At 43.6% G+C, this 27,310-nt stretch overlaps 3 protein-coding genes across 3 annotated transcripts; 1 reads left to right on the forward strand and 2 right to left on the reverse strand.

The window, feature by feature from the left end:
- Positions 1–796: 796 nt before the first annotated feature.
- Positions 797–1,171, reverse strand: LOC131264449 (histone H2B). The gene has a single exon (XM_058266753.1). The coding sequence runs from the start codon at positions 1,169–1,171 to the stop codon at positions 797–799; it is 375 nt and encodes a 124-aa protein (XP_058122736.1).
- A 10,318-nt stretch (positions 1,172–11,489) lies between these two features.
- Positions 11,490–13,024, forward strand: LOC131264459 (histone H2A-like). The gene is made up of 2 exons (XM_058266763.1): positions 11,490–11,595; positions 12,618–13,024. The coding sequence occupies exons 1-2, from the start codon at positions 11,490–11,492 to the stop codon at positions 13,022–13,024; spliced, it is 513 nt and encodes a 170-aa protein (XP_058122746.1).
- An 897-nt stretch (positions 13,025–13,921) lies between these two features.
- LOC131258467 (histone H4) lies at positions 13,922–14,233 on the reverse strand. The gene has a single exon (XM_058259793.1). It carries the CDS (start codon positions 14,231–14,233, stop codon positions 13,922–13,924), a length of 312 nt encoding a protein of 103 aa, XP_058115776.1.
- Between the last annotated feature and the right edge of the window lie 13,077 nt (positions 14,234–27,310).

The following is a 27,310-nucleotide window of genomic DNA, read 5'->3' on the forward strand; positions in this document are numbered from 1 at the left end:
TGATGATAAATGGTGAACCCCTGTCTGATACATATGGGGTATGAGATGCAATCAAAACAATACAAACCATATATAATGATATATATTATTATATATAATATAATAATCTATGATGATGATGATGATGATGAAGAAGAAGAAGAAGAAGATGACGATAAATAAAAACAAAACCTAACATATGACGATAGAAATGCAAACCATAACCTAGCCGTGACACAAACCATAACATAATACATATGCTAACGTCTACAAACCACCAGGCAACCCCATCCGTTTTCGGCGATTTTAAGTTAGTGAGCAATTACATGCGGTGGGTTTAGCGAGTTGTTAAAGAGAATCTGTTCCATATTGAACCAAGTTGAACATATATGTATTGGACGAGAAAAAAAATGACACATTGCTTTGCCTTTGGCTGTGCCATAACCATAGAAACCATAACATTTAAGTGCTTTAAATGTTAGTAACCGTTAGGTTTTTTCTTAAAACCACTGTTTAAAATGTTCATTCAATTCATTTACGCGCGCTTGTGTAACGCGCGGCTATGTGTGCGCCAAAACACAACGAAGTGGTGATGTTAAACTAGAAAACGGTTCGGCACACTTTTTATTCTGTTTCTTCAACGCACAACACAAACACATTATTATTTTTCGATCTTCGTCGGTTTCTTTCTTTCTCTTCGATGAACGGAATGGAATGGAATGAAATGATTCTTGTTTGGAAAACATTTTGTGGTCCTGAAAAGGACCGTTGTTATGCGACGAGTTGGTGTGGTTTGCGACGACCACGGACGAACAGCTTACTTCGAGCTGGTGTACTTGGTGACGGCCTTCGTGCCCTCGGACACGGCGTGCTTGGCCAGCTCACCAGGAAGCAGCAGACGGACGGCGGTCTGGATTTCGCGTGACGTGATCGTCGAACGCTTGTTGTAGTGCGCCAGCCGGGACGCTTCGGCGGCGATGCGCTCGAAGATGTCGTTCACGAAGCTGTTCATGATGCTCATCGCCTTCGACGAGATGCCAGTGTCCGGATGGACTTGCTTCAGCACCTTGTAGATGTAGATGGCGTAGCTTTCCTTGCGGGTCTTGCGCTTCTTCTTCTTGTCCGACTTGGAGATATTTTTCTGGGCCTTGCCAGACTTCTTCGCTGCCTTTCCGCTGGTTTTCGGTGCCATTGCGATTGTTTAACGTGCGTGAAACGTGTTTCCTCGTTGAGCGTCACTTCAATTTTTTTTTTTTTTTTTTTTTTTTTTTTTTTTTTAATTTTAGAGATTTTGACCTATTCGGTCATTCATCTCTCTTGTCTTGTCTGCTTTATAGTTTTAAACTAAATTGTTGATGTTAATGTTTGTTTTTTTGTATGTTTGTTTGTTTAATTTTTTTTTTTTTTTTTTTTTTTTTTTTTTATTAAATCTTGTTGTATAAATTTGTAGAATAGAGGAAGTTTAGCAGTTTGGTTTGGTTGGTTGGGTTATTAGAGAGAATATTTGCTATATCGTGTCCGATGTCCCATTGTGCTCTCTCATCGGAGTAACCAAAACAGTCAGCGAGGAGGTGTTTAACAGTTATTGTCACTCCACAAAATTGGCAGAGTGGAGGTGAAGATCTATCGCAGAGGTAGCTGTGTGTGATGTTAGTGTGGCCGATGCGGAGTCTGGATAATACTTGTTGGTCTCTTGCGTTGGGTAAATCTTTCCATTTTATTGTGCTGGGTTTGATGCTGCGTAAAAACCGGGTGTTGATATCGTACCATGTCTTCTGCCATTGGTCGGCAATCAGTTTCTTTACCCATCTAAGAGCGTCGGCTTTAGAAATCGAACCACTAACTGTATCCGGTTGAAGTCGCGCCTCATTTGCCAATCGGTCTGCTGTTTCATTTCCTTTGATCCCTGTATGGCTAGGAATCCAGCAATACGTAATTCTCTTTCCTTGCCGAAGCTCATCCAATTGTTGGATGTGTGGGTCAATAAGGTTTCCGGTTTCTAAAGCGGACAATACGCTGGCGCTGTCGCTGAAGATGATATTGGGTTTTTGAATAATGGTTGCTTCTTCAGTTGCGATACATAGGGCTATTGCTTCTGCTGCGAAAATTGAGGTGTGTTGTGGTAGTTTTATAGAGCAGTTGTCTATTGCTGAGTAAATGCCACATCCGGCATTTTCCTGTAGAACTGAACCATCGGTGTAGATGTGAGTGTGATTTCGGTATCTTCGTTGTATTAGCCAGTGATAATGTTGGATTGCTATTGCACTATTGCATCCGGCTTTAATTTTATCTTTGATGGACCAGTCTATATTCGGAGGTGGTGTGTTCCATGGTCGAGAGTTGTTTCTGCAAAGCTTGGTGATGTGTGGAATGGATTGTCCGACAAGTGCCGTTAATGCTTCGTTAGCTCTTCTTATGAGGTTTTCGGCTTCAATGCCTCTTTCCAGTTGGCGAACAGCTGCTGCTACTATTTTGTTGGTAATGATATGGGAAAAAGGAAGAAGACCGGATTCGGAGAGGATGCTTTGGATGGGACTTGTTTTGAAAACACCTGAACAGAGTCGTATTGCTGTATTATACAAAGGAGTAATTAATTTTTCAAATCGTTCTCTCTCCAGACTAACGAACTCAACTCCATATAATAGTTTGGGAACAAGCCATGAGTTCAAGATTTGAAACATGGTAGAACGGGTAGCCCTATGCTTACCGCATCCTAACAATCTGAACAAGTTTAACCTCGTTTTGGAACTATTTTTGATATGTATACTGTGTTTGAAAAAGTTAAGGTTGGAGTCAACAATGATTCCGAGGATTTTTGCGGATCTAACGTTTGGAATATTGCAGTTGTTGAATTTAATGAGATTTAAACGCTGCCTGAAAACTGTGTTTGGAGCCCAAATACGAAGAATTTTGCATTTTTCGGGAGCTACCTCGAAGCCCGTCCAGCGACACCATTGTTGGACCTTGTCCATGCTGGCTTGGAGGTTTTTTCTGGTCTGTGTGGAGGTGTGTGCAGATGTGGTGAGAATCACATCATCAGCATAGAGGAAAAGCCGAGTGTGATCTGGTATGGACAGAATAAGTGATTCGATGCTGACAAGGAAGAGTGTTGGCGAGAGAATTGCACCTTGAGGAACCCCGTTTTCCAGAATATAACTGTCTGAGCAATCAGCTCCTACAGTCACCTGAAAACTTCTGTTAGATAAAAAATCTTTAATGAAGGCCGTCAGTCTACCCCCAAAGCCCCAACGGGCAAATTGGTCAAGTATCCCTTGGCGCCAGGTTCGGTCGAAGGCTTTCGATAAATCGACTATTGCACAATCTACAGGAAGGTTTAATGCTCTTCTATCTGTGATAAATTGCTCGAAAGTGGCAAAGTACGTTTCCGTGCCTCTGCCACTTCGAAACGCGTGTTGGTCCGGGGTGAGGAGTTTTCGGGATTCAAGTTCATGTGTGAGACGGCGGTTAACCATCCGCTCCATGACTTTACTGATGCAATTTAAAAGTGAGATGGGCCGGTAACTATCTGGGCTATGGGAGTTCTTATCAGGTTTTAAAATCGGAACGATAAGACTATTTTTCCAGTGGGCCGGAATTTCTCCTTTCCTCCAGATGTCGTTGTATATATTTAACAGGAATGATTTCCCAATATAGGGAAGGTTTTTCAAGAGTGGGTATCCAATACCATCAGGACCTGCGGAGCTTCCGGTGCACTTATTCAATGCCCATGAAAGTTCCGATAACGAAAACATTTTGTTATACTCTTCCTCTTCACAAGAAAGAAATTCAAGAGGAGAAAGTTCGGAAGCCAGTTTATGGGATCGGAATCTAGTTGGATAGTTTTCTGTAGAAGACGTGTCGTAGAATTGTTTGGCAAAAATGTTGGCAACTTCCTTGGGGTGTGTGAAATATTGTGCATTTTGTTTAAGAATGATAGAACTATTGGTTTTCTTTTTATTTCCAGACAAAGCGCGCACTCGTCTCCAAATTTCTTTGGTAGATAAGGCAGGATCTATCTCGGAAACAAATTTGTCGAATGAGTCTGTTTTAGCTGTGTATATCGCTTTTTTCGCCGTGCGATTAGCGGTTCGGTATTGTTCAGCAAGTATGGGGATTTGTGGGTTTCCGATGATTAAGCTTGCTTTTCGAAACTTTCTCAAAGCTTTTCTCCTGTTTTTTATTGCCAGCCCGACCGTTTGGTTCCACCAGGGAGCATATCGCTTTCCTGGGGTTCCTTTGGTTCGAGGGATGCTAACGGAGGCGGCGTTTTCGATAGCATAGCAAAGCTCCTCGGCATCAGGGGATTCGATATTGGATGTGAGAATAATAAATTCTGATTTATATTTGTCCCAATCTGCTTCAGTGTATTTCCAACGCGGACGAGTGCGTGGAATCGGAATATTGAGGTTGTGTTGAATGATAAGGGGAAAATGGTCGCTACCGTAGGCGTCGGTTTCCACCCTCAGCCCAACAGAAGCTACCATTACTGAAGGGACTATACAATGGTCTAAAACGGAACCAGTCCCTCTGGTTGGGCAAAAACGTGTGGAAGTGGAATTAAAAATGGGCTGTGTGTCCAAACAATTCAGGATGTTATTTAAAACTTCACCACGTCTGGTGGTTTTGGGGTTCCCCCATTGAACATGGCTTGCGTTTAAATCACCCATTAATATAGATGATGGTGAAATTTGAGAAGTTAGATCTGTAAAATGTTCTTCTATTTCTTGGTTGTTAAATTGTGTAGGTGAAAGGTATATGGATACTATTGTGGCTTCGATAGGAGCCTTAATGTTAATTGCAACAGTAGGAATGGGAGAAGATAGCGCGCATGTTGTAAAAGGAATGCTGTTGTGGACTCCAATGCAAACACTGTGATTTAAAATAGTGGAGGCTGGAGAGTGTGTCCATTTATACAAATTAAATGGATAATTATTGGGAATGTGTTGCTGAAAAGTTTCTTGTAAAGCTATGACTGTTGGATTGTATTTTATTAATAGCAATTTGAGGTTGTCTAAATTGTTCCTGATACCTCTTATATTCCAAGATATGGCGAATGGGTTTGTTGAATCCGTTATTCGGTTAGTTGAATCGAACATGAAAAAATAAAAAGGATTTCATAAAAAATTCAAAATAAAAAAAGAGGTAATACGATTGTTTTGATATACTGATTAAGGTGTTTTTGATCTGTTTTTTTTGTTTTTGTTGGTGGAAGGAGGGTTAGAGGAATTTGAGGAGGAGGATTGGGTTTCTGGTGAGGAGGCAGTAGTAGAAGTGCTAGAAATTTTACTGACTTTCGTTTCTCTTAGCTTGGTTTCTTCCTCGGATGAGCTGGAGCCGGTCTTCAGGGTACGTTTTCGAGGCGTTGTGCAGGTCGATGATGATGAATCCGTGTTGATAACTGTTTCAGTGTCGGTTTCCATGGTGTTTTGTTGCCGGAGTGTGTTTATTATGTTGTCCTGGATTTTCAGTTTCTTGTTGAGAGTTGCCATTATTTGGTTTAGATTTTGGATTTGCTCGTTAAGTTTGTTTACTGTGCTCGATAATTCCAAAATGATTTTATCTTTATCTGCTTGAGCTGTTCCAGTTATTTGTGCAAAAGTCTTGTTTTGTTGGTTGTTTGAGTGCGCTCCGATTACAGCTTTGCGAGCTTCGGTGTAGGACACCTGATAATCCGTTTTGTATATAATGATCTCCTCTTCCTTCTTGTAATATTCGCAGCTTCTGTCGAGCAATTTATGAGGACCCTTGCAGTGAAGACATTTCTTCTCCCTCTCACACTCCCCATGGGCCTTTGAACCACAGTTCAGGCAGATAGACTCTGCTTGGCATTTCGTTTTAGTGTGCCCGTACTTACCACAGTTGTGGCAGATCATGGGGCGGGAATAATATGGTCGTGTTTTCACTTGAAGAAAACCAAGCCGAATGTGTGTTGGAATTCTCGGGGCCTCAATTTTCAGTAAAAATGAGTTTGTGGGGATCAGATTATCGCCTACTTTCCGCCAAAAACGTCGAACACTCTTAACATTTTGTGCCTCTAGTTCCGTGAGAATTTCAGCGTCGGTTAATTCTTTCAGATCTGGGCTGAAAATGACACACTGTACGTAGTTGAGGGAGGAGTGCGGTGTTATTTCTATCGGTGTTCCGTCGATCAGTTTCTTCAGAGTTTGCAGCTTCTCAAATTGTGTGATGGATCTTGTTTTCAACAAGAATTTGCTACCGTTTTCAAAACTAGTACCGGGAAGGTTGAGTTGTCCAGCATGTTGAGTTAGGCTTTTGCTGACAATAAACGGATTTTTTGGTAGAGTGTGTCCCTCTTCTGCTTGCAACACCAGAAACTTAAGGTCTCCTCTCGTTCCATCCTTGTCCATCCATTCCGGCAGCTCTCTAGTCCTGCTGCCAGGATCGGGAGGAGGGTCTCTCCTAGGAGGGGAATTCCCCTCCATGACTACGAGCCAAACTCCACTGGCTCGGTTTAAACTTTACTATATACACCAAGAGTTTTATGTTCACCAACACCAAATAACTAAAAATTACTGCACAGTCGTAACTATTAAATAATTTCTATGTACACAAATTCTCAATATGTCCAAAAGTTATCTACAGCTACGAAACAAAACAAACACAAATATGTACACCCGTAATAGGAAAAAACCCAAAACTTTCCGTTGCCGAGCGAGACAAATATATTTTCAACAATCCTTCGCTTGCACTTGCTTTACCGGCTTTGGTCAAAAAACTTTCCACTCAGAGCGAGACGGATATATGTTCTGTGTCCTTATTCGCTGCGCTTCCGCTTGCGGTTAAGCTTGCGCTTGCGCCAAGCGCAAATTTTCTCTCCTGTTCTCTCTCTCTCTTGCGCTTGTAATTTTCGCTAACGTTCTTTCTTCAGCTTCCAAGTCTTAGAATGCACCACTGGCAAAGAAGATAATCCGAAGATTTCCGTATCTGATCTCGCACAATGAAAAAACACGTCTGGTCTCGACCGAGGTCAGAAGCTGAATGAACTTCAATTTTAACGCGATTTTCGACCCTCACTTCGGCTTTTATTCAGCGTCGGGCGAGTTCGCTGGCTGGCTTCGCTACACCCCGACGTTTATATAAACCCGGTTTCAGGTTCGTTTCGGCATAGTTCGGAAGAGAACACTCTTGTTTCAACCACCGAGCAGTGCAGACGTGTTTGCAGCAGCCTACCTCCAGCATCCAGTGCAGTGAAAAGTGCTTGTGAAAATCAGTCGTGTCTTCAGCTACCTGCCTCGAGCATACAGCTTAAAGTACCTGTGAAAGTGACTTTACCTGTGAGTGTGTACAAGTACCTGTGACTGTGAGAGTGACGGAAGTGAAATCTCTGAAGGTGGAATTTTGGACGGACTTTAACATTGGTGTGGTGAAAAGAAAATTTACTCAAAGTTACTGACACCCGCCCAGGATATGGCGGGTCATACACCGCCTTGGGGAGATCCTTCTCCCCGAGAAAATCAACGTGGACGCCTAGCACCGGAATGGATGGACCCGAAAGGAGTAAATGGCGAACTCCTTTACTTAATCCTACAAGCACCAGAAGGACTCCAGCTGCCGAAAAACCCGTTCCTCATCAGCAAAAGTTTAACCAGCATTGTCGGCGATATGGAACCCTGCGCTCCGATCAACAAAGGAACCAGGTATTTATTAAAAACCAGATCTAAGAACCAATTTGACAAACTACAGACAATCACGCAGCTATCGGACAATACCCCCGTACTGATCACGGAACACCCATTTTTAAACCGCGTGCAATGTGTCATCACATGCCCGGAACTAAAAGGACTAACGGACGAAGAAATCCTGGAAAACCTAGTGGACCAAAAAGTGACAGCAGTTAGACGATTCCTGCGACGCAACAACAACGAAACAACGGAGACAAACTCTTTCCTGTTAACTATAGATTCAGTGCTCGTGCCCACAAACATCCGCATTGGACTACTACAAATAAAGACCCGGACCTACTACCCCCGACCCATGCAATGTTTTAACTGTGCCAAATTCGGTCGCAGCAAAGCAAAATGCCCATCGCCTGTTCCAGTTTGCTCAAACTGTAACCAGGACGCGCACGGCACTTGCAATGCTGCCCCGAAGTGCAAGAACTGTGACGGAGACCACAACTCTTTGAGTCGCTCCTGCCCAAGATATGTTGATGAACAAAACATCATCCATATCAAAGTGGACTGTGGAATCACATTTTTTGAAGCACGGAAACAGTACGAAGAACAAAACCGAAAATCAGTTAACAACCGACTTGACGCTTTGAAGAAAATCGACCCACGAGACCAACAAATCGCTGACCTTACTTCCTTGGTCGCAGCCCTCCAACTGCAAATAAAAACACTTACGGAAAAACTTGAACAAAACAACACAACCACCGAAACTGAAGACACTGAAGAATCCGACGAAGAGATGTCCACCGCGACATCTGACTCCGAAACTTCAAACTCCACCTCGAACAATACACAGGAACACGAAACGAAAACAACCCAAAAACGCAGAAACACCCGACCAAACTCATCCGAAGAAGACCTTCGCTTAACGAACAAAAAATCACAGAAACTTGCACCCAAACAAAGCGACACCCAAAACACTCCCAAAAAAGACACCAAAAAGAACAAAAAGCGGAACGGCTAACAAACACACACGAGTTAGACTCAAAGAAACGACCCTAGCAAGCCCCAAGACACATTCTAACGGACCTACGCTCTTAAACAAACTATCTGAATAAGAAAACAACCCCCTTTTTAAAAATGACAAACAAATTAGCACTACAATGGAACATACGTAGCATCAACTCGAATATTAACAACCTCCTACTTTTAATTGACAAACATTCACCGATTGTTATATCATTACAAGAAGCATACCCCCGAAGACACATAAACAACAATTACAAATGGTATTTCAAAGAATCCAATCCACCCCATCACAATGTCTGCCTAGGCATACACAAAGACTATCCTCACAAAACACTCAATACCAACACAGACCTCCCTGCCGTAGCAGTACAACTAAAATGCCCAATCAAAGCCACCTTCATCAGCATCTATCTCCAAAACCAAAACATTCCTAATCTCAACTCAAAACTACAAGACCTAATAGACAAAGTTCCCAAACCAGTCGTCTTTCTTGGAGATTTCAACAGTCATCATCCCATTTGGGGTGGTAGCCATATCACGCCACGGGGGAGGATGATAGTTGATTTTTCCATCAGAAATGACCTCATAATTACCAATCCAAACAAACCCACCAGAATCTCATCACACAACGGACATCAAAGCACACTCGACTTGGCAATACTATCCTCCCAACTAACACAACAACTACAAACAGACGTAGAAACCGACACGTATGGCAGTGATCATTTCCCTGTCATGCTGCAACTTAACGACAATCCTTCCGAATCCCAACTTCGCCCAAAGTACATATATCAACAAGCCGACTGGATTGGTTACCAAAAGGAAATAGACTTTTGCACAACTTATCAACAAAACTGGACAGCAGAACAATTTACAAACCTTATTCAACAAACAGCAAATAGATTCATTCCCCAAAGTTCCAACAAACCAAGAAAACGACGCAACCCCTGGTGGAACGCGGACGTAGCCCAAGCCATAAAATCCCGTAGAAAAGCCCTAAGGATGCTCCGCCGAGCAACCAAAAACAACCCTCCAACAACCCCTCAAATCCTTGCTTTAGCAGAAACATATCGGACAGCCAACAAACATGCAAAAATAATCACAGAAAAGGCAAAAGAAGACTCTAGAGGACGTTTCGTTGAAGAAATAAACCCAGACATGACCTGTCAAGAAATGTGGCAACGGGTTTCTCTCCTCAACGGAACTTACAAAAAACCCAAACCAATCCTTTACCTGAATAACACGTACACCACAGACCCAGCAGTAATAGCAGAAACTTTCAACGAACATTTTTACAATACCTCGTCTACCCAACAATACTCAATCCCATTCCAAAGGACCAAACAGACAGCAGAACTCCACGAAATCAATTTTCCTACCCAAACGAACGCTCCCTACAACAAACCTTTCGACGCTGCAGAACTTACCTGGGCACTCTACAAGTGCAAAGGGGAGTCTGCAGGACCGGATGACATCGGCTACCCACTGCTTCAAAATCTACCCCATTCAGGAAAACTGACCCTCTTATCCATATACAACGACATCTGGCACACTGGCAATATACCCTCGAACTGGAAAAATAGCTTAATAGTCCCCATACCCAAACCAGACAAAAACCCACACGAAGCAACAAACTATCGCCCCATATCACTCTTAAACTGCGTAGGAAAAGTGCTAGAGAGAATGGTAAATCGTCGTTTGGTTTACATTCTCGAAAGCCAAAACCTGCTCAGCGACGCTCAGCACGCTTATCGTGCAGGGCGCGGTACAGAATCCTATTTCGCCTCATTAGAAACAATAATCCAGAAATCTTTTTCTAAAAACGAACAAATCTCCTGTGCAACAATAGACATCTCCAAGGCTTTTGATCGAGCATGGAGATACCCGATCTTAGATCAGTTATCGCGCTGGGGCATCGGAGGAAACCTTGCTTCCTTCATCTCCAGCTTTCTCTCAGACCGAACCTTTCAGACAATAATAGGAAACACCCGATCATCAGTAAGACAGTTAGAAAATGGTGTCCCTCAAGGCGCCATTCTCTCCCCTACACTATTCAACATCACAACACAGACACTTATAAACTCACTCCCAGAAAACATCACGCCACTCATATACGCCGATGATATCCTTCTGATAGCTACCGGCTCAACACCGAAACAAACACAACAATCTCTTCAGAAAGGACTCGACAAATTACAACAGTGGTCCCGCTTCACGGGCTACGACATTTCCCCTGAGAAAAGCAAAATCATCTGTTTTTCCCAATTTTCTGCCCGCCGCTCAAAACCACTATACATCAATAACTCCAGAATTCCTAACGTAACAAAAACCAAAATTCTAGGAGTAGTCATTGACTCAACTCTTAGCTTCATACCACACACTCAATATCTCCAATCTTCCACCAAAAACAAACTACAGCTGTTCAAGTATCTTGGCTGCGGTAAAAAGCGAGCTTCTCGCGAAACCCTGCTGAAGGTCATGAACGGCTGGCTTGTTCCGAAAATACTATTTGGCGCCGAATTCTACTCTAGAGGCGGCCCTAACATCCAAACCAAAGTAGAAAAAATTTACAACCAGGCCCTGAGACAAATCTCAGGAGCTTTCCGCACCAGTCCCATATCTTCATTAATCTGCGAATCCGGACAGCTCCCTTTCAGTCACACCTTACTCAATAGACTAGTATCAGCACAAGCACGACTCAACGAGAAAAATTTCCCAGCTCATCCCCTCACCAACAGAACCAAAACCCTCTTCAAACAAATTACCACCAAAGAACTCTTAGAAATAGAAAAACTAAACAGACTCAAAGACAGACCCTGGAACGCAACAAAACCCAACATAGACTGGACAATGAAAGACATTAAAAAGGACAACTACAACCCCACCATTGCTCAACAACTCTTCCAGCAGCTCATCAATGGCAAGTACAAAACACATCACCACATCTACACAGACGGTTCCGTTCAAGCGAATGAAACCGGATGTGGAATATACTCGGAAACTACATCTAGCAGTCTTAAACTCAATAACAATCTATCAATCTTTTCCGCAGAAGCTTTAGCCCTCCTAATAGCGGCCGATGAGGCCACAATAGACAACAAACCTAACGTTATATTTACAGATTCCGCAAGCGCACTTCAAGCAATAGAAAAAGGAACATCAAGACATCCCTACATACAATCCATAGACGAACACCTAGCCACTCGGAACATCACCCTTTGCTGGATACCGAGTCACATGGGAATCGCTGGAAACGAAGCCGCCGACCGATTGGCGAACGAAGGTCGAGCGAAACCGGACACCATCGAGACACCCTTCCCAAAGAGAGACCTCCTCCGCTGGGCCCAAGACGAAGTACGCTCATCTTGGGAACGCAAATGGAGATCGCTCATCGACGCCAAACTTCACAGCATCAAACCAACCACACTACCATGGAATGACACACCCAAACCACGCGACCAACGAATCCTCACCCGCATCAGAATAGGACACACCCGACTGACTCATAGCTACCTTTTCACGAAGAACAGCCCACCACCAATGTGCATCACCTGTGGATGCCAGCTCACCGTCAATCACATCATAGTTGAATGCAGAACCCATACTACAGCCAGACAGCAATTCAACATCCCACCAAACCTAGAATCCGCCCTCAGCAACAACCCCACAAGCGAAGACAACATAATACAATTTTTGAAAGAAATTAAAATATATAAAGAAATCTAACAGAAAAGAAAAAATGAATAAAAATGAAAAACAAACCTCATCATAAAATTTAAATTAAGGCAATATTGTTCCCCTCCCCACCCATTCCTTTCCTTAAACTATCCCATGATTCCAAACTTTTCCCTAACATGTAAACCTAATTTTAAGATAGAGATGAATGTCGCCGTTAAGGCGCAAAATCTCTTTAATAAAAAAAAAAAAAAAAAAAAAAAAAAAAAAAAAAAAGTTCGGAAGAGAACCTCTTCGAGTGAGCACCACGTACCCCTCTCGTTAAACAATCGAAAATGTCTGGACGCGGCAAGGGTGGTAAAGTGAAGGGAAAGGCAAAGTCCCGCTCGAATCGTGCCGGTCTGCAGTTCCCGGTCGGCCGTATTCATCGTCTGCTGCGCAAGGGTAACTATGCCGAGCGCGTCGGTGCCGGCGCACCGGTGTATCTGGCGGCCGTGATGGAGTATCTGGCCGCGGAAGTGCTCGAGTTGGCCGGTAACGCCGCCCGTGACAACAAGAAGACGCGCATCATCCCGCGCCATCTGCAGCTGGCCATCCGCAACGACGAAGAGTTGAACAAGCTGCTTTCCGGTGTGACCATCGCCCAAGGTGGTGTGCTGCCCAACATTCAGGCCGTGCTGTTGCCGAAGAAGACGGAAAAGAAGGCATAAGGCGTGCTCTCTCGTGCTCACCCCGCCGCGCGGCACCGTGTCGCGCTCAGAAACCCCGCCGAAGATCTCACCGTCACAAAAACCGTCCTTTTCAGGGCGACAAAATCGTGTGATAAAGGTTTATTTCACTACATTCAGTGCCCATGGCAGTTGGTTTCTGTTCAGTTTCAGCAGTAAAATGGTTAAATGGACGTAATTTCACAGTGTGGCTGGAGAACAACGAAAGAAATGTTTAAAATTAACTCAAGCAATGTGTCTCAATGTGTGAAGTAACATCGCAAGTTTGGTAGGTTAAACGGGGCAAACCATTTTGCTTCCTATCAGGTATGTGGCTTTTTTCGCTCATTTCTACCCGAACACATGCGTTGGTGGTGGTGGCCATGAAAAGTGATGGGTTTTGAACATCGCGTTAGAAACGACCAACGCTACGCGCTCTACAGGTAGGGAATTTAACAATGTAAACGACCAAAGCGTTCTTTTCCCCGTATGCCACACCGAGCCCCGTGAGGTAGACCGACGCCTTTCTACGAACTCTCAGTGGGTCGTCGTGTTAAAAAACGAATCGGTCACATATCCGAGCATCAGAACCGTCGGTAGTGTATCGCGCATCACCACCACCACCACCACCACCACTACGCGCGGTACACCGTACCACTCGCTGTGAATTCCATCGGATATCGTTTCGGGCATGGGGAATGGGGTAAGAGAAGGAGAGGAGTAGTCAAGTCGCATTTTTTTTTTCCCTGGCGTTTTTGGCGGCAAATGTGCCGGAGCGTCGGGAGAGCCACAAAAGCTTAGTTTGATACGAATGAGCAGGAAATATATCTTTCTGGAACAGTTTTGGTGGTCCTGAAAAGGACCGATTTTTTTGTAACACAAGGGGGCTGTTCGCGCAGCTTAGCCTCCGAAACCGTACAGAGTGCGTCCCTGGCGTTTCAGGGCGTACACGACGTCCATGGCGGTGACGGTCTTGCGCTTGGCGTGCTCGGTGTACGTCACGGCATCACGGATCACGTTCTCGAGGAACACTTTCAGCACACCGCGAGTTTCTTCGTAGATCAGGCCGGAAATACGCTTCACACCGCCACGGCGAGCCAGACGGCGGATGGCCGGTTTCGTGATTCCCTGGATGTTATCACGCAGCACTTTGCGATGACGCTTGGCACCTCCTTTGCCCAGTCCCTTGCCTCCTTTTCCGCGGCCGGTCATGATGATGCTGCTTTACACAATTGGTTGTTGTTGACACGATGCAAACTGAACGAACGGTTTCGACGAACTGCGATGGTTTCGGCAGTGAAACACGGTTTTTATTGACCCGACCTGCCCGATCGTGAGCACCCGAAGAGGGACCCGAAACTATATAAACGCGGTTTCACGGCGCGGTTCGGCCCAGTTTTGTATTACACTCTTGTTTCAACCACCGAGCAGTGCAGACGTGTTTGCAGCAGCCTACCTCCAGCATCCAGTGCAGTGAAAGTGCTTGTGAAAATCAGTCGTGTCTTCAGCTACCTGCCTCGAGCATACAGCTTAAAGTACCTGTGAAAGTGACTTTACCTGTGAGTGTGTACAAGTACCTGTGACTGTGAGAGTGACGGAAGTGAAATCTCTGAAGGTGGAATTTTGGACGGACTCTTACATTGGTGTGGTGAAAAGAAAATTTACTCAAAGTTACTGACACCCGCCCAGGATATGGCGGGTCATACACCGCCTTGGGGAGATCCTTCTCCCCGAGAAAATCAACGTGGACGCCTAGCACCGGAATGGATGGACCCGAAAGGAGTAAATGGCGAACTCCTTTACTTAATCCTACAAGCACCAGAAGGACTCCAGCTGCCGAAAAACCCGTTCCTCATCAGCAAAAGTTTAACCAGCATTGTAGGCGATATGGAACCCTGCGCTCCGATCAACAAAGGAACCAGGTATTTATTAAAAACCAGATCTAAGAACCAATTTGACAAACTACAGACAATCACGCAGCTATCGGACAATACCCCCGTACTGATCACGGAACACCCATTTTTAAACCGCGTGCAATGTGTCATCACATGCCCGGAACTAAAAGGACTAACGGACGAAGAAATCCTGGAAAACCTAGTGGACCAAAAAGTGACAGCAGTTAGACGATTCCTGCGACGCAACAACAACGAAACAACGGAGACAAACTCTTTCCTGTTAACTATAGATTCAGTGCTCGTGCCCACAAACATCCGCATTGGACTACTACAAATAAAGACCCGGACCTACTACCCCCGACCCATGCAATGTTTTAACTGTGCCAAATTCGGTCACAGCAAAGCAAAATGCCCGTCGCCTGTTCCAGTTTGCTCAAACTGTAACCAGGACGCGCACGGCACTTGCAATGCTGCCCCGAAGTGCAAGAACTGTGACGGAGACCACAACTCTTTGAGTCGCTCCTGCCCAAGATATGTTGATGAACAAAACATCATCCATATCAAAGTGGACTGTGGAATCACATTTTTTGAAGCACGGAAACAGTACGAAGAACAAAACCGAAAATCAGTTAACAACCGACTTGACGCTTTGAAGAAAATCGACCCACGAGACCAACAAATCGCTGACCTTACTTCCTTGGTCGCAGCCCTCCAACTGCAAATAAAAACACTTACGGAAAAACTTGAACAAAACAACACAACCACCGAAACTGAAGACACTGAAGAATCCGACGAAGAGATGTCCACCGCGACATCTGACTCCGAAACTTCAAACTCCACCTCGAACAATACACAGGAACACGAAACGAAAACAACCCAAAAACGCAGAAACACCCGACCAAACTCATCCGAAGAAGACCTTCGCTTAACGAACAAAAAATCACAGAAACTTGCACCCAAACAAAGCGACACCCAAAACACTCCCAAAAAAGACACCAAAAAGAACAAAAAGCGGAACGGCTAACAAACACACACGAGTTAGACTCAAAGAAACGACCCTAGCAAGCCCCAAGACACATTCTAACGGACCTACGCTCTTAAACAAACTATCTGAAAAAGAAAACAACCCCCTTTTTAAAAATGACAAACAAATTAGCACTACAATGGAACATACGTAGCATCAACTCGAATATTAACAACCTCCTACTTTTAATTGACAAACATTCACCGATTGTTATATCATTACAAGAAGCATACCCCCGAAGACACATAAACAACAATTACAAATGGTATTTCAAAGAATCCAATCCACCCCATCACAATGTCTGCCTAGGCATACACAAAGACTATCCTCACAAAACACTCAATACCAACACAGACCTCCCTGCCGTAGCAGTACAACTAAAATGCCCAATCAAAGCCACCTTCATCAGCATCTATCTCCAAAACCAAAACATTCCTAATCTCAACTCAAAACTACAAGACCTAATAGACAAAGTTCCCAAACCAGTCGTCTTTCTTGGAGATTTCAACAGTCATCATCCCATTTGGGGTGGTAGCCATATCACGCCACGGGGGAGGGTGATAGTTGATTTTTCCATCAGAAATGACCTCATAATTACCAATCCAAACAAACCCACCAGAATCTCATCACACAACGGACATCAAAGCACACTCGACTTGGCAATACTATCCTCCCAACTAACACAACAACTACAAACAGACGTAGAAACCGACACGTATGGCAGTGATCATTTCCCTGTCATGCTGCAACTTAACGACAATCCTTCCGAATCCCAACTTCGCCCAAAGTACATATATCAACAAGCCGACTGGATTGGTTACCAAAAGGAAATAGACTTTTGCACAACTTATCGACAAAACTGGACAGCAGAACAATTTACAAACCTTATTCAACAAACAGCAAATAGATTCATTCCCCAAAGTTCCAACAAACCAAGAAAACGACGCAACCCCTGGTGGAACGCGGACGTAGCCCAAGCCATAAAATCCCGTAGAAAAGCCCTAAGGATGCTCCGCCGAGCAACCAAAAACAACCCTCCAACAACCCCTCAAATCCTTGCTTTAGCAGAAACATATCGGACAGCCAACAAACATGCAAAAATAATCACAGAAAAGGCAAAAGAAGACTCTAGAGGACGTTTCGTTGAAGAAATAAACCCAGACATGACCTGTCAAGAAATGTGGCAACGGGTTTCTCTCCTCAACGGAACTTACAAAAAACCCAAACCAATCCTTTACCTGAATAACACGTACACCACAGACCCAGCAATAATAGCAGAAACTTTCAACAAACATTTTTACAATACCTCGTCTACCCAACAATACTCAATCCCATTCCAAAGGACCAAACAGACAGCAGAACTCCACGAAATCAATTTTCCTACCCAAACGAACGCTCCCTACAACAAACCTTTCGACGCTGCAGAACTTACCTGGGCACTCTACAAGTGCAAAGGGAAGTCTGCAGGACCGGATGACATCGGCTACCCACTGCTTCAAAATCTACCCCATTCAGGAAAACTGACCCTCTTATCCATATACAACGACATCTGGCACACTGGCAATATACCCTCGAACTGGAAAAATAGCTTAATAGTCCCCATACCCAAACCAGACAAAAACCCACACGAAGCAACAAACTATCGCCCCATATCACTCTTAAACTGCGTAGGAAAAGTGCTAGAGAGAATGGTAAATCGTCGTTTGGTTTACATTCTCGAAAGCCAAAACCTGCTCAGCGACGCTCAGCACGCTTATCGTGCAGGGCGCGGTACAGAATCCTATTTCGCCTCATTAGAAACAATAATCCAGAAATCTTTTTCTAAAAACGAACAAATCTCCTGTGCAACAATAGACATCTCCAAGGCTTTTGATCGAGCATGGAGATACCCGATCTTAGATCAGTTATCGCGCTGGGGCATCGGAGGAAACCTTGCTTCCTTCATCTCCAGCTTTCTCTCAGACCGAACCTTTCAGACAATAATAGGAAACACCCGATCATCAGTAAGACAGTTAGAAAATGGTGTCCCTCAAGGCGCCATTCTCTCCCCTACACTATTCAACATCACAACACAGACACTTATAAACTCACTCCCAGAAAACATCACGCCACTCATATACGCCGATGATATCCTTCTGATAGCTACCGGCTCAACACCGAAACAAACACAACAATCTCTTCAGAAAGGACTCGACAAATTACAACAGTGGTCCCGCTTCACGGGCTACGACATTTCCCCTGAGAAAAGCAAAATCATCTGTTTTTCCCAATTTTCTGCCCGCCGCTCAAAACCACTATACATCAATAACTCCAGAATTCCTAACGTAACAAAAACCAAAATTCTAGGAGTAGTCATTGACTCAACTCTTAGCTTCATACCACACACTCAATATCTCCAATCTTCCACCAAAAACAAACTACAGCTGTTCAAGTATCTTGGCTGCGGTAAAAAGCGAGCTTCTCGCGAAACCCTGCTGAAGGTCATGAACGGCTGGCTTGTTCCGAAAATACTATTTGGCGCCGAACTCTACTCTAGAGGCGGCCCTAACATCCAAACCAAAGTAGAGAAAATTTACAACCAGGCCCTGAGACAAATCTCAGGAGCTTTCCGCACCAGTCCCATACCTTCGTTAATCTGCGAATCCGGACAGCTCCCTTTCAGTCACATTTTACTCAATAGACTAGTATCAGCACAAGCACGACTCAACGAGAAAAATTTCCCAGCTCAGCCCCTCACCAACAGAACCAAAACCCTCTTCAAACAAATTACCACCAAAGAACTCTTAGAAATAGAAAAACTAAACAGACTCAAAGACAGACCCTGGAACGCAACAAAACCCAACATAGACTGGACAATGAAAGACATTAAAAAGGACAACTACAACCCCACCATTGCTCAACAACTCTTCCAGCAGCTCATCAATGGCAAGTACAAAACACATCACCACATCTACACAGACGGTTCCGTTCAAGCGAATGAAACCGGATGTGGAATATACTCGGAAACCACATCCAGCAGTCTTAAACTCAATAATAATCTATCAATTTTTTCCGCAGAAGCTTTAGCCCTCCTAATAGCGGCCGATGAGGCCACAATAGACAACAAACCTAACGTTATATTTACAGATTCCGCAAGCGCACTTCAAGCAATAGAAAAAGGAACATCAAGACATCCCTACATACAATCCATTGACGAACACCTAGACACTCGGAACATCACCCTTTGCTGGATACCGAGTCACATGGGAATCGCTGGAAACGAAGCCGCCGACCGATTGGCGAACGAAGGTCGAGCGAAACCGGTCACCATCGAGACACCCTTCCCAAAGAGAGACCTCCTTCGCTGGGCCCAAGACGAAGTACGCTCATCTTGGGAACGCAAATGGAGATCGCTCATCGACGCCAAACTTCACAGCATCAAACCAACCACACTACCATGGAATGACACACCGAAACCACGCGACCAACGGATCCTCACCCGCATCAGAATAGGACACACCCGACTGACTCATAGCTACCTTTTCACGAAGAACAGCCCACCACCAATGTGCATCACCTGTGGATGCCAGCTCACCGTCAATCATATCATAGTTGAATGCAGAGCCCATACTACAGCCAGACAGCAATTCAACATCCCACTAAACCTAGAATCCGCTCTCAGCAACGACCCCACAAGCGAAGACAACATCATAAAATTTTTGAAAGAAATTAAAATATATAAAGAAATTTAACAGAAAGGAAAGAATAAATAAAAATGAAAAACAAACCTAGTCTTAAATTTAAATTAAGGCAATATTGTTCCCCTCCCCACCCATTCCTTTCCTTAAACTATCCCATGATTCCAAACATTTCCCTAATATGTAACTTTAATTTAAGATAGAGATGAATGTCGCCGTTAAGGCGCAAAATCTCTTAAATAAAAAAAAAAAAAAAAAAAAAAAAAAAAAAGTTTTGTATTACCACCACAAGTGAACAGACCCGTGTCGAACCCGATCAACGTCAACAGCATCAACAACATCAACTACGATGGCACGTACCAAGCAAACTGCCCGTAAGTCCACCGGAGGAAAGGCGCCGCGCAAGCAGCTGGCCACCAAGGCGGCTCGCAAGAGTGCTCCGGCCACCGGAGGAGTGAAGAAGCCGCATCGCTACCGACCGGGAACGGTGGCTCTGCGTGAAATCCGTCGCTACCAGAAGTCGACCGAGCTGCTGATCCGCAAGTTGCCCTTCCAGCGATTGGTGCGTGAAATTGCACAGGATTTCAAGACGGATCTGCGTTTCCAGAGCTCGGCCGTGATGGCGCTGCAGGAAGCGAGTGAAGCGTATCTGGTCGGTCTGTTCGAGGACACGAATCTGTGTGCGATCCACGCGAAGCGCGTCACCATCATGCCGAAAGACATCCAGCTTGCTCGTCGTATCCGTGGTGAACGTGCCTAAGTGACAACGGTTCGTTTCGTTTCGTTTCGTTTTCAACCAAACCCAAACGGTCCTTTTCAGGACCACCAACCCGTTACCGAAAGGAGGATTATTTCGTACCCGTCCCGTACCGTCCCGTCCCGTCGTACACGCTATATCGATATATATAATATTTATATATATCTATGATGATGATGATGATGAAGAAGAAGATGATGATGATAAATGGTGAACCCCTGTCTGATACATATCAGAGGTATGAGATGCAATCAACACAATACAAACCACATAATATAAACTTATATATATATATATATATATATTATTATATATAATATAATAATCTATGATGATGATGATGATAAATAAGAACAAAACCCAACATATGACGATAGAAATGCAATCAAACATTCAGCTTCTGACCTCGGTCGAGACCAGACGTGTTTTTTCATTGTGCGAGATCAGATACGGAAATCTTCGGATTATCTTCTTTGCCAGTGGTGCATTCTAAGACTTGGAAGCTGAAGAAAGAACGTTAGCGAAAATTACAAGCGCAAGAGAGAGAGAGAACAGGAGAGAAAATTTGCGCTTGGCGCAAGCGCAAGCTTAACCGCAAGCGGAAGCGCAGCGAATAAGGACACAGAACATATATCCGTCTCGCTCTGAGTGGAAAGTTTTTTGACCAAAGCCGGTAAAGCAAGTGCAAGCGAAGGATTGTTGAAAATATATCCGTCTCGCTCGGCAACGGAAAGTTTTGGGTTTTTTCCTATTACGGGTGTACATATTTGTGTTTGTTTTGTTTCGTAGCTGTAGATAACTTTTGGACATATTGAGAATTTGTGTACATAGAAATTATTTAATAGTTACGACTGTGCAGTAATTTTTAGTTATTTGGTGTTGGTGAACATAAAACTCTTGGTGTATATAGTAAAGTTTAAACCGAGCCAGTGGAGTTTGGCTCGTAGTCATGGAGGGGAATTCCCCTCCTAGGAGAGACCCTCCTCCCGATCCTGGCAGCAGGACTAGAGAGCTGCCGGAATGGATGGACAAGGATGGAACGAGAGGAGACCTTAAGTTTCTGGTGTTGCAAGCAGAAGAGGGACACACTCTACCAAAAAATCCGTTTATTGTCAGCAAAAGCCTAACTCAACATGCTGGACAACTCAACCTTCCCGGTACTAGTTTTGAAAACGGTAGCAAATTCTTGTTGAAAACAAGATCCATCACACAATTTGAGAAGCTGCAAACTCTGAAGAAACTGATCGACGGAACACCGATAGAAATAACACCGCACTCCTCCCTCAACTACGTACAGTGTGTCATTTTCAGCCCAGATCTGAAAGAATTAACCGACGCTGAAATTCTCACGGAACTAGAGGCACAAAATGTTAAGAGTGTTCGACGTTTTTGGCGGAAAGTAGGCGATAATCTGATCCCCACAAACTCATTTTTACTGAAAATTGAGGCCCCGAGAATTCCAACACACATTCGGCTTGGTTTTCTTCAAGTGAAAACACGACCATATTATTCCCGCCCCATGATCTGCCACAACTGTGGTAAGTACGGGCACACTAAAACGAAATGCCAAGCAGAGTCTATCTGCCTGAACTGTGGTTCAAAGGCCCATGGGGAGTGTGAGAGGGAGAAGAAATGTCTTCACTGCAAGGGTCCTCATAAATTGCTCGACAGAAGCTGCGAATATTACAAGAAGGAAGAGGAGATCATTATATACAAAACGGATTATCAGGTGTCCTACACCGAAGCTCGCAAAGCTGTAATCGGAGCGCACTCAAACAACCAACAAAACAAGACTTTTGCACAAATAACTGGAACAGCTCAAGCAGATAAAGATAAAATCATTTTGGAATTATCGAGCACAGTAAACAAACTTAACGAGCAAATCCAAAATCTAAACCAAATAATGGCAACTCTCAACAAGAAACTGAAAATCCAGGACAACATAATAAACACACTCCGGCAACAAAACACCATGGAAACCGACACTGAAACAGTTATCAACACGGATTCATCATCATCGACCTGCACAACGCCTCGAAAACGTGCCTTAAAGACCGGCTCCAGCTCATCAGAGGAAGAAAGCAAGCTACGAGAAAAGAAAGTCAGTAAAATTTCTAGCACTTCTACTACTGCCTCCTCACCAGAAACCCAATCCTCCTCCTCAAATTCTAACCCTCCTTCCACCAACAAAAACAAAAAAAACAGATCAAAAACACCTTAATCAGAATTTAAAAACAAACGTATTACCTCTTTTTTTATTTCGAATTTTTTATGAAATCCTTTTTATTTTTTCATGTTCGATTCAACTAACCGAATAACGGATTCAACAAACCCATTCGCCATATCTTGGAATATAAGAGGTATCAGGAACAATTTAGACAACCTCAAATTGCTATTAATAAAATACAATCCAACAGTCATAGCTTTACAAGAAACTTTTCAGCAACACATTCCCAATAATTATCCATTTAATTTGTATAAATGGACACACTCTCCAGCCTCCACTATTTTAAATCACAGTGTTTGCATTGGAGTCCACAACAGCATTCCTTTTACTACATGCGCGCTATCTTCTCCCATTCCTACTGTTGCAATTAACATTAAGGCTCCTATCGAAGCCACAATAGTATCCATATACCTTTCACCTACACAATTTAACAACCAAGAAATAGAAGAACATTTTACAGATCTAACTTCTCAAATTTCACCATCATCTATATTAATGGGTGATTTAAACGCAAGCCATGTTCAATGGGGGAACCCCAAAACCACCAGACGTGGTGAAGTTTTAAATAACATTCTGAATTGTTTGGACACACAGCCCATTTTTAATTCCACTTCCACACGTTTTTGCCCAACCAGAGGGACTGGTTCCGTTTTAGACCATTGTATAGTCCCTTCAGTAATGGTAGCTTCTGTTGGGCTGAGGGTGGAAACCGACGCCTACGGTAGCGACCATTTTCCCCTTATCATTCAACACAACCTTAATATTCCGATTCCACGCACTCGTCCGCGTTGGAAATACACTGAAGCAGATTGGGACAAATATCAATCAGAATTTATTATTCTCACATCCAATATCGAATCCCCTGATGCCGAGGAGCTTTGTTATGCGATCGAGAACGCCGCCTCTGTTAGCATCCCTCGAACCAAAGGAACCCCAGGAAAGCGATATGCTCCCTGGTGGAACCAAACGGTCGGGCTGGCAATAAAAAACAGGAGAAAAGCTTTGAGAAAGTTTCGAAAAGCAAGCTTAATCATCGGAAACCCACAAATCCCCATACTTGCTGAACAATACCGAACCGCTAATCGCACGGCAAAAAAAGCGATATACACAGCTAAAACAGACTCATTCGACAAATTTGTTTCCGAGATAGATCCTGCCTTGTCTACCAAAGAAATTTGGAGACGAGTGCGCGCTTTGTCTGGAAATAAAAAGAAAACCAATAGTTCTATCATTCTTAAACAAAATGCACAATATTTCACACACCCCAAGGAAGTTGCCAACATTTTTGCCAAACAATTCTACGACACGTCTTCTACAGAAAACTATCCAACTAGATTCCGATCCCATAAACTGGCTTCCGAACTTTCTCCTCTTGAATTTCTTTCTTGTGAAGAGGAAGAATATAACAAAATGTTTTCGTTATCGGAACTTTCATGGGCATTGAATAAGTGCACCGGAAGCTCTGCAGGTCCTGATGGTATTGGGTACCCACTCTTGAAAAACCTTCCCTATATTGGGAAATCATTCCTGTTAAATATATACAACGACATCTGGAGGAAAGGAGAAATTCCGGCCCACTGGAAAAATAGTCTTATCGTTCCGATTTTAAAACCTGATAAGAATTCCCATAGCCCAGATAGTTACCGGCCCATCTCACTTTTAAATTGCATCAGTAAAGTCATGGAGCGGATGGTTAACCGCCGTCTCACACATGAACTTGAATCCCGAAAACTCCTCACCCCGGACCAACACGCGTTTCGAAGTGGCAGAGGCACGGAAACGTACTTTGCCACTTTCGAGCAATTTATCACAGATAGAAGAGCATTAAACCTTCCTGTAGATTGTGCAATAGTCGATTTATCGAAAGCCTTCGACCGAACCTGGCGCCAAGGGATACTTGACCAATTTGCCCGTTGGGGCTTTGGGGGTAGACTGACGGCCTTCATTAAAGATTTTTTATCTAACAGAAGTTTTCAGGTGACTGTAGGAGCTGATTGCTCAGACAGTTATATTCTGGAAAACGGGGTTCCTCAAGGTGCAATTCTCTCGCCAACACTCTTCCTTGTCAGCATCGAATCACTTATTCTGTCCATACCAGATCACACTCGGCTTTTCCTCTATGCTGATGATGTGATTCTCACCACATCTGCACACACCTCCACACAGACCAGAAAAAACCTCCAAGCCAGCATGGACAAGGTCCAACAATGGTGTCGCTGGACGGGCTTCGAGGTAGCTCCCGAAAAATGCAAAATTCTTCGTATTTGGGCTCCAAACACAGTTTTCAGGCAGCGTTTAAATCTCATTAAATTCAACAACTGCAATATTCCAAACGTTAGAAACCGCAAAAATCCTCGGAATCATTGTTGACTCCAATCTTAACTTTTTCAAACACAGTATACATATCAAAAATAGTTCCAAAACGAGGTTAAACTTGTTCAGATTGTTAGGATGCGGTAAGCATAGGGCTACCCGTTCTACCATGTTTCAAATCTTGAACTCATGGCTTGTTCCCAAACTATTATATGGTGTTGAGTTCGTTAGTCTGGAGAGAGAACGATTTGAAAAATTAATTACTCCTTTGTATAATACAGCAATACGACTCTGTTCAGGTGTTTTCAAAACAAGTCCCATCCAAAGCATCCTCTCCGAATCCGGTCTCCTTCCATTTTCCCATATCATTACCAACAAAATAGTAGCAGCAGCTGTCCGTCAACTGGAAAGAGGCATTGAAGCAGAAAACCTCATAAGAAGAGCTAACGAAGCATTAACGGCACTCGTCGGACAATCCATTCCACACATCACCAAGCTTTGCAGAAACAACTCTCGACCATGGAACACACCACCTCCGAACATAGACTGGTCCATCAAAGATAAAATTAAAGCCGGATGCAATAGTGCAATAGCAATCCAACACCATCACTGGCTAATACAACGAAGATACCGAAATCACACTCACATCTACACCGATGGTTCAGTTCTACAGGATAATGCCGGATGTGGCATTTACTCAGCAATAGACAGCTGTTCTATAAAACTACCACAACACACCTCAATTTTCGCAGCAGAAGCAATAGCCCTATGTATCGCAACTGAAGAAGCAACCACTATTCAAAAACCCAATATCATCTTCAGCGACAGCGCCAGCGTATTGTCCGCTTTAGAAACTGGAAACCTTATTGACCCACACATCCAACAATTAGATGAGCTTCGGCAAGGAAAGAGAATTACGTATTGCTGGATTCCTAGCCATACAGGGATCAAAGGAAATGAAACAGCAGACCGATTGGCAAATGAGGCGCGACTTCAACCGGATTCAGTTGGTGGTTCGATTTCTAAAGCCGACGCTCTTAGATGGGTAAAGAAACTGATTGCCGACCAATGGCAGAAGACATGGTACGATATCAACACCCGGTTTTTACGCAGCATCAAACCCAGCACAATAAAATGGAAAGATTTACCCAACGCAAGAGACCAACAAGTATTATCCAGACTCCGCATCGGCCACACTAACATCACACACAGCTACCTCTGCGATAGATCTTCACCTCCACTCTGCCAATTTTGTGGAGTGACAATAACTGTTAAACACCTCCTCGCTGACTGTTTTGGTTATTCCGATGAAAGAGCACAATGGGACATCGGACACGATATAGTAACTATTCTCTCAAATAACCCAACCAACCAAACCAAACTTCTAAACTTCCTCTATTCCACAAACTTATACAACAAGATTTAAAAAAAAAAAAAAAAAAAACAAAAAAAAAAAAAAAAAAAAAAAAAAAAAAAATCAAACAAACAAACAAACAAACAAACAAACATCAACATAAACAATTTAGTTTAAAACTATAAAGCAAAAAGATTAAAGACAAGAGAGATGAATGACCGAAGAGGTCAAAATCTCTGAAATAAAAAAAAAAAAAAAAAAAAAAAAAAAATGCAATCAAACATGCCAACCATAACCTAGCCGTGACACAAACCATAACATAATACATATGCTAACGTTTACAAACCACCAGGCAACCCCATCCGTTGGCGGCGATTTTAAGTTAGTGAGCAATTACACGCGGTGGGTTTAAAGAGTTGTTAAAGAGAATCTGTTCCATATTAAACCAAGTTGAACATATATGTATTAGACGAGAAAAAAAAATGACACATTGCTTTGCCTTTGGCTGTGCCATAACCATAGAAACCATAACGGAGTGCTTTAAATGTTAGTTAACCGTTAGGTTTTTTCTTAAAATCACTGTTTAAAATGTTCATTCAATTCATTTACGCGCGGCTATGTGTGCGCCAAAACACAACGAAGTGGTGATGTTAGAACTAGAACACGGTTCGGCACACTTTTTGTTCTGTTTCTTCAACGCACAACACAAACACATTATTATTTTTCGATCTTCGTCGGTTTCTTTCTTTCTCTTCGATGAATGGAATGGAATGAAATGAAATGATTCTTGTTTGGAAAACATTTTGTGGTCCTGAAAAGGACCGTTGTTAGGCGACGAGTTGGTGTGGTTTGCGACGACCACGGACGAACAGCTTACTTCGAGCTGGTGTACTTGGTGACGGCCTTCGTGCCCTCGGACACGGCGTGCTTGGCCAGCTCACCAGGAAGCAGCAGACGGACGGCGGTCTGGATTTCGCGTGACGTGATCGTCGAACGCTTGTTGTAGTGCGCCAGGCGGGACGCTTCGGCGGCGATGCGCTCG

Source organism: Anopheles coustani, chromosome 3, assembly GCF_943734705.1.
Source record: "Anopheles coustani chromosome 3, idAnoCousDA_361_x.2, whole genome shotgun sequence".
Lineage (NCBI taxonomy): Eukaryota > Metazoa > Arthropoda > Insecta > Diptera > Culicidae > Anopheles > Anopheles coustani.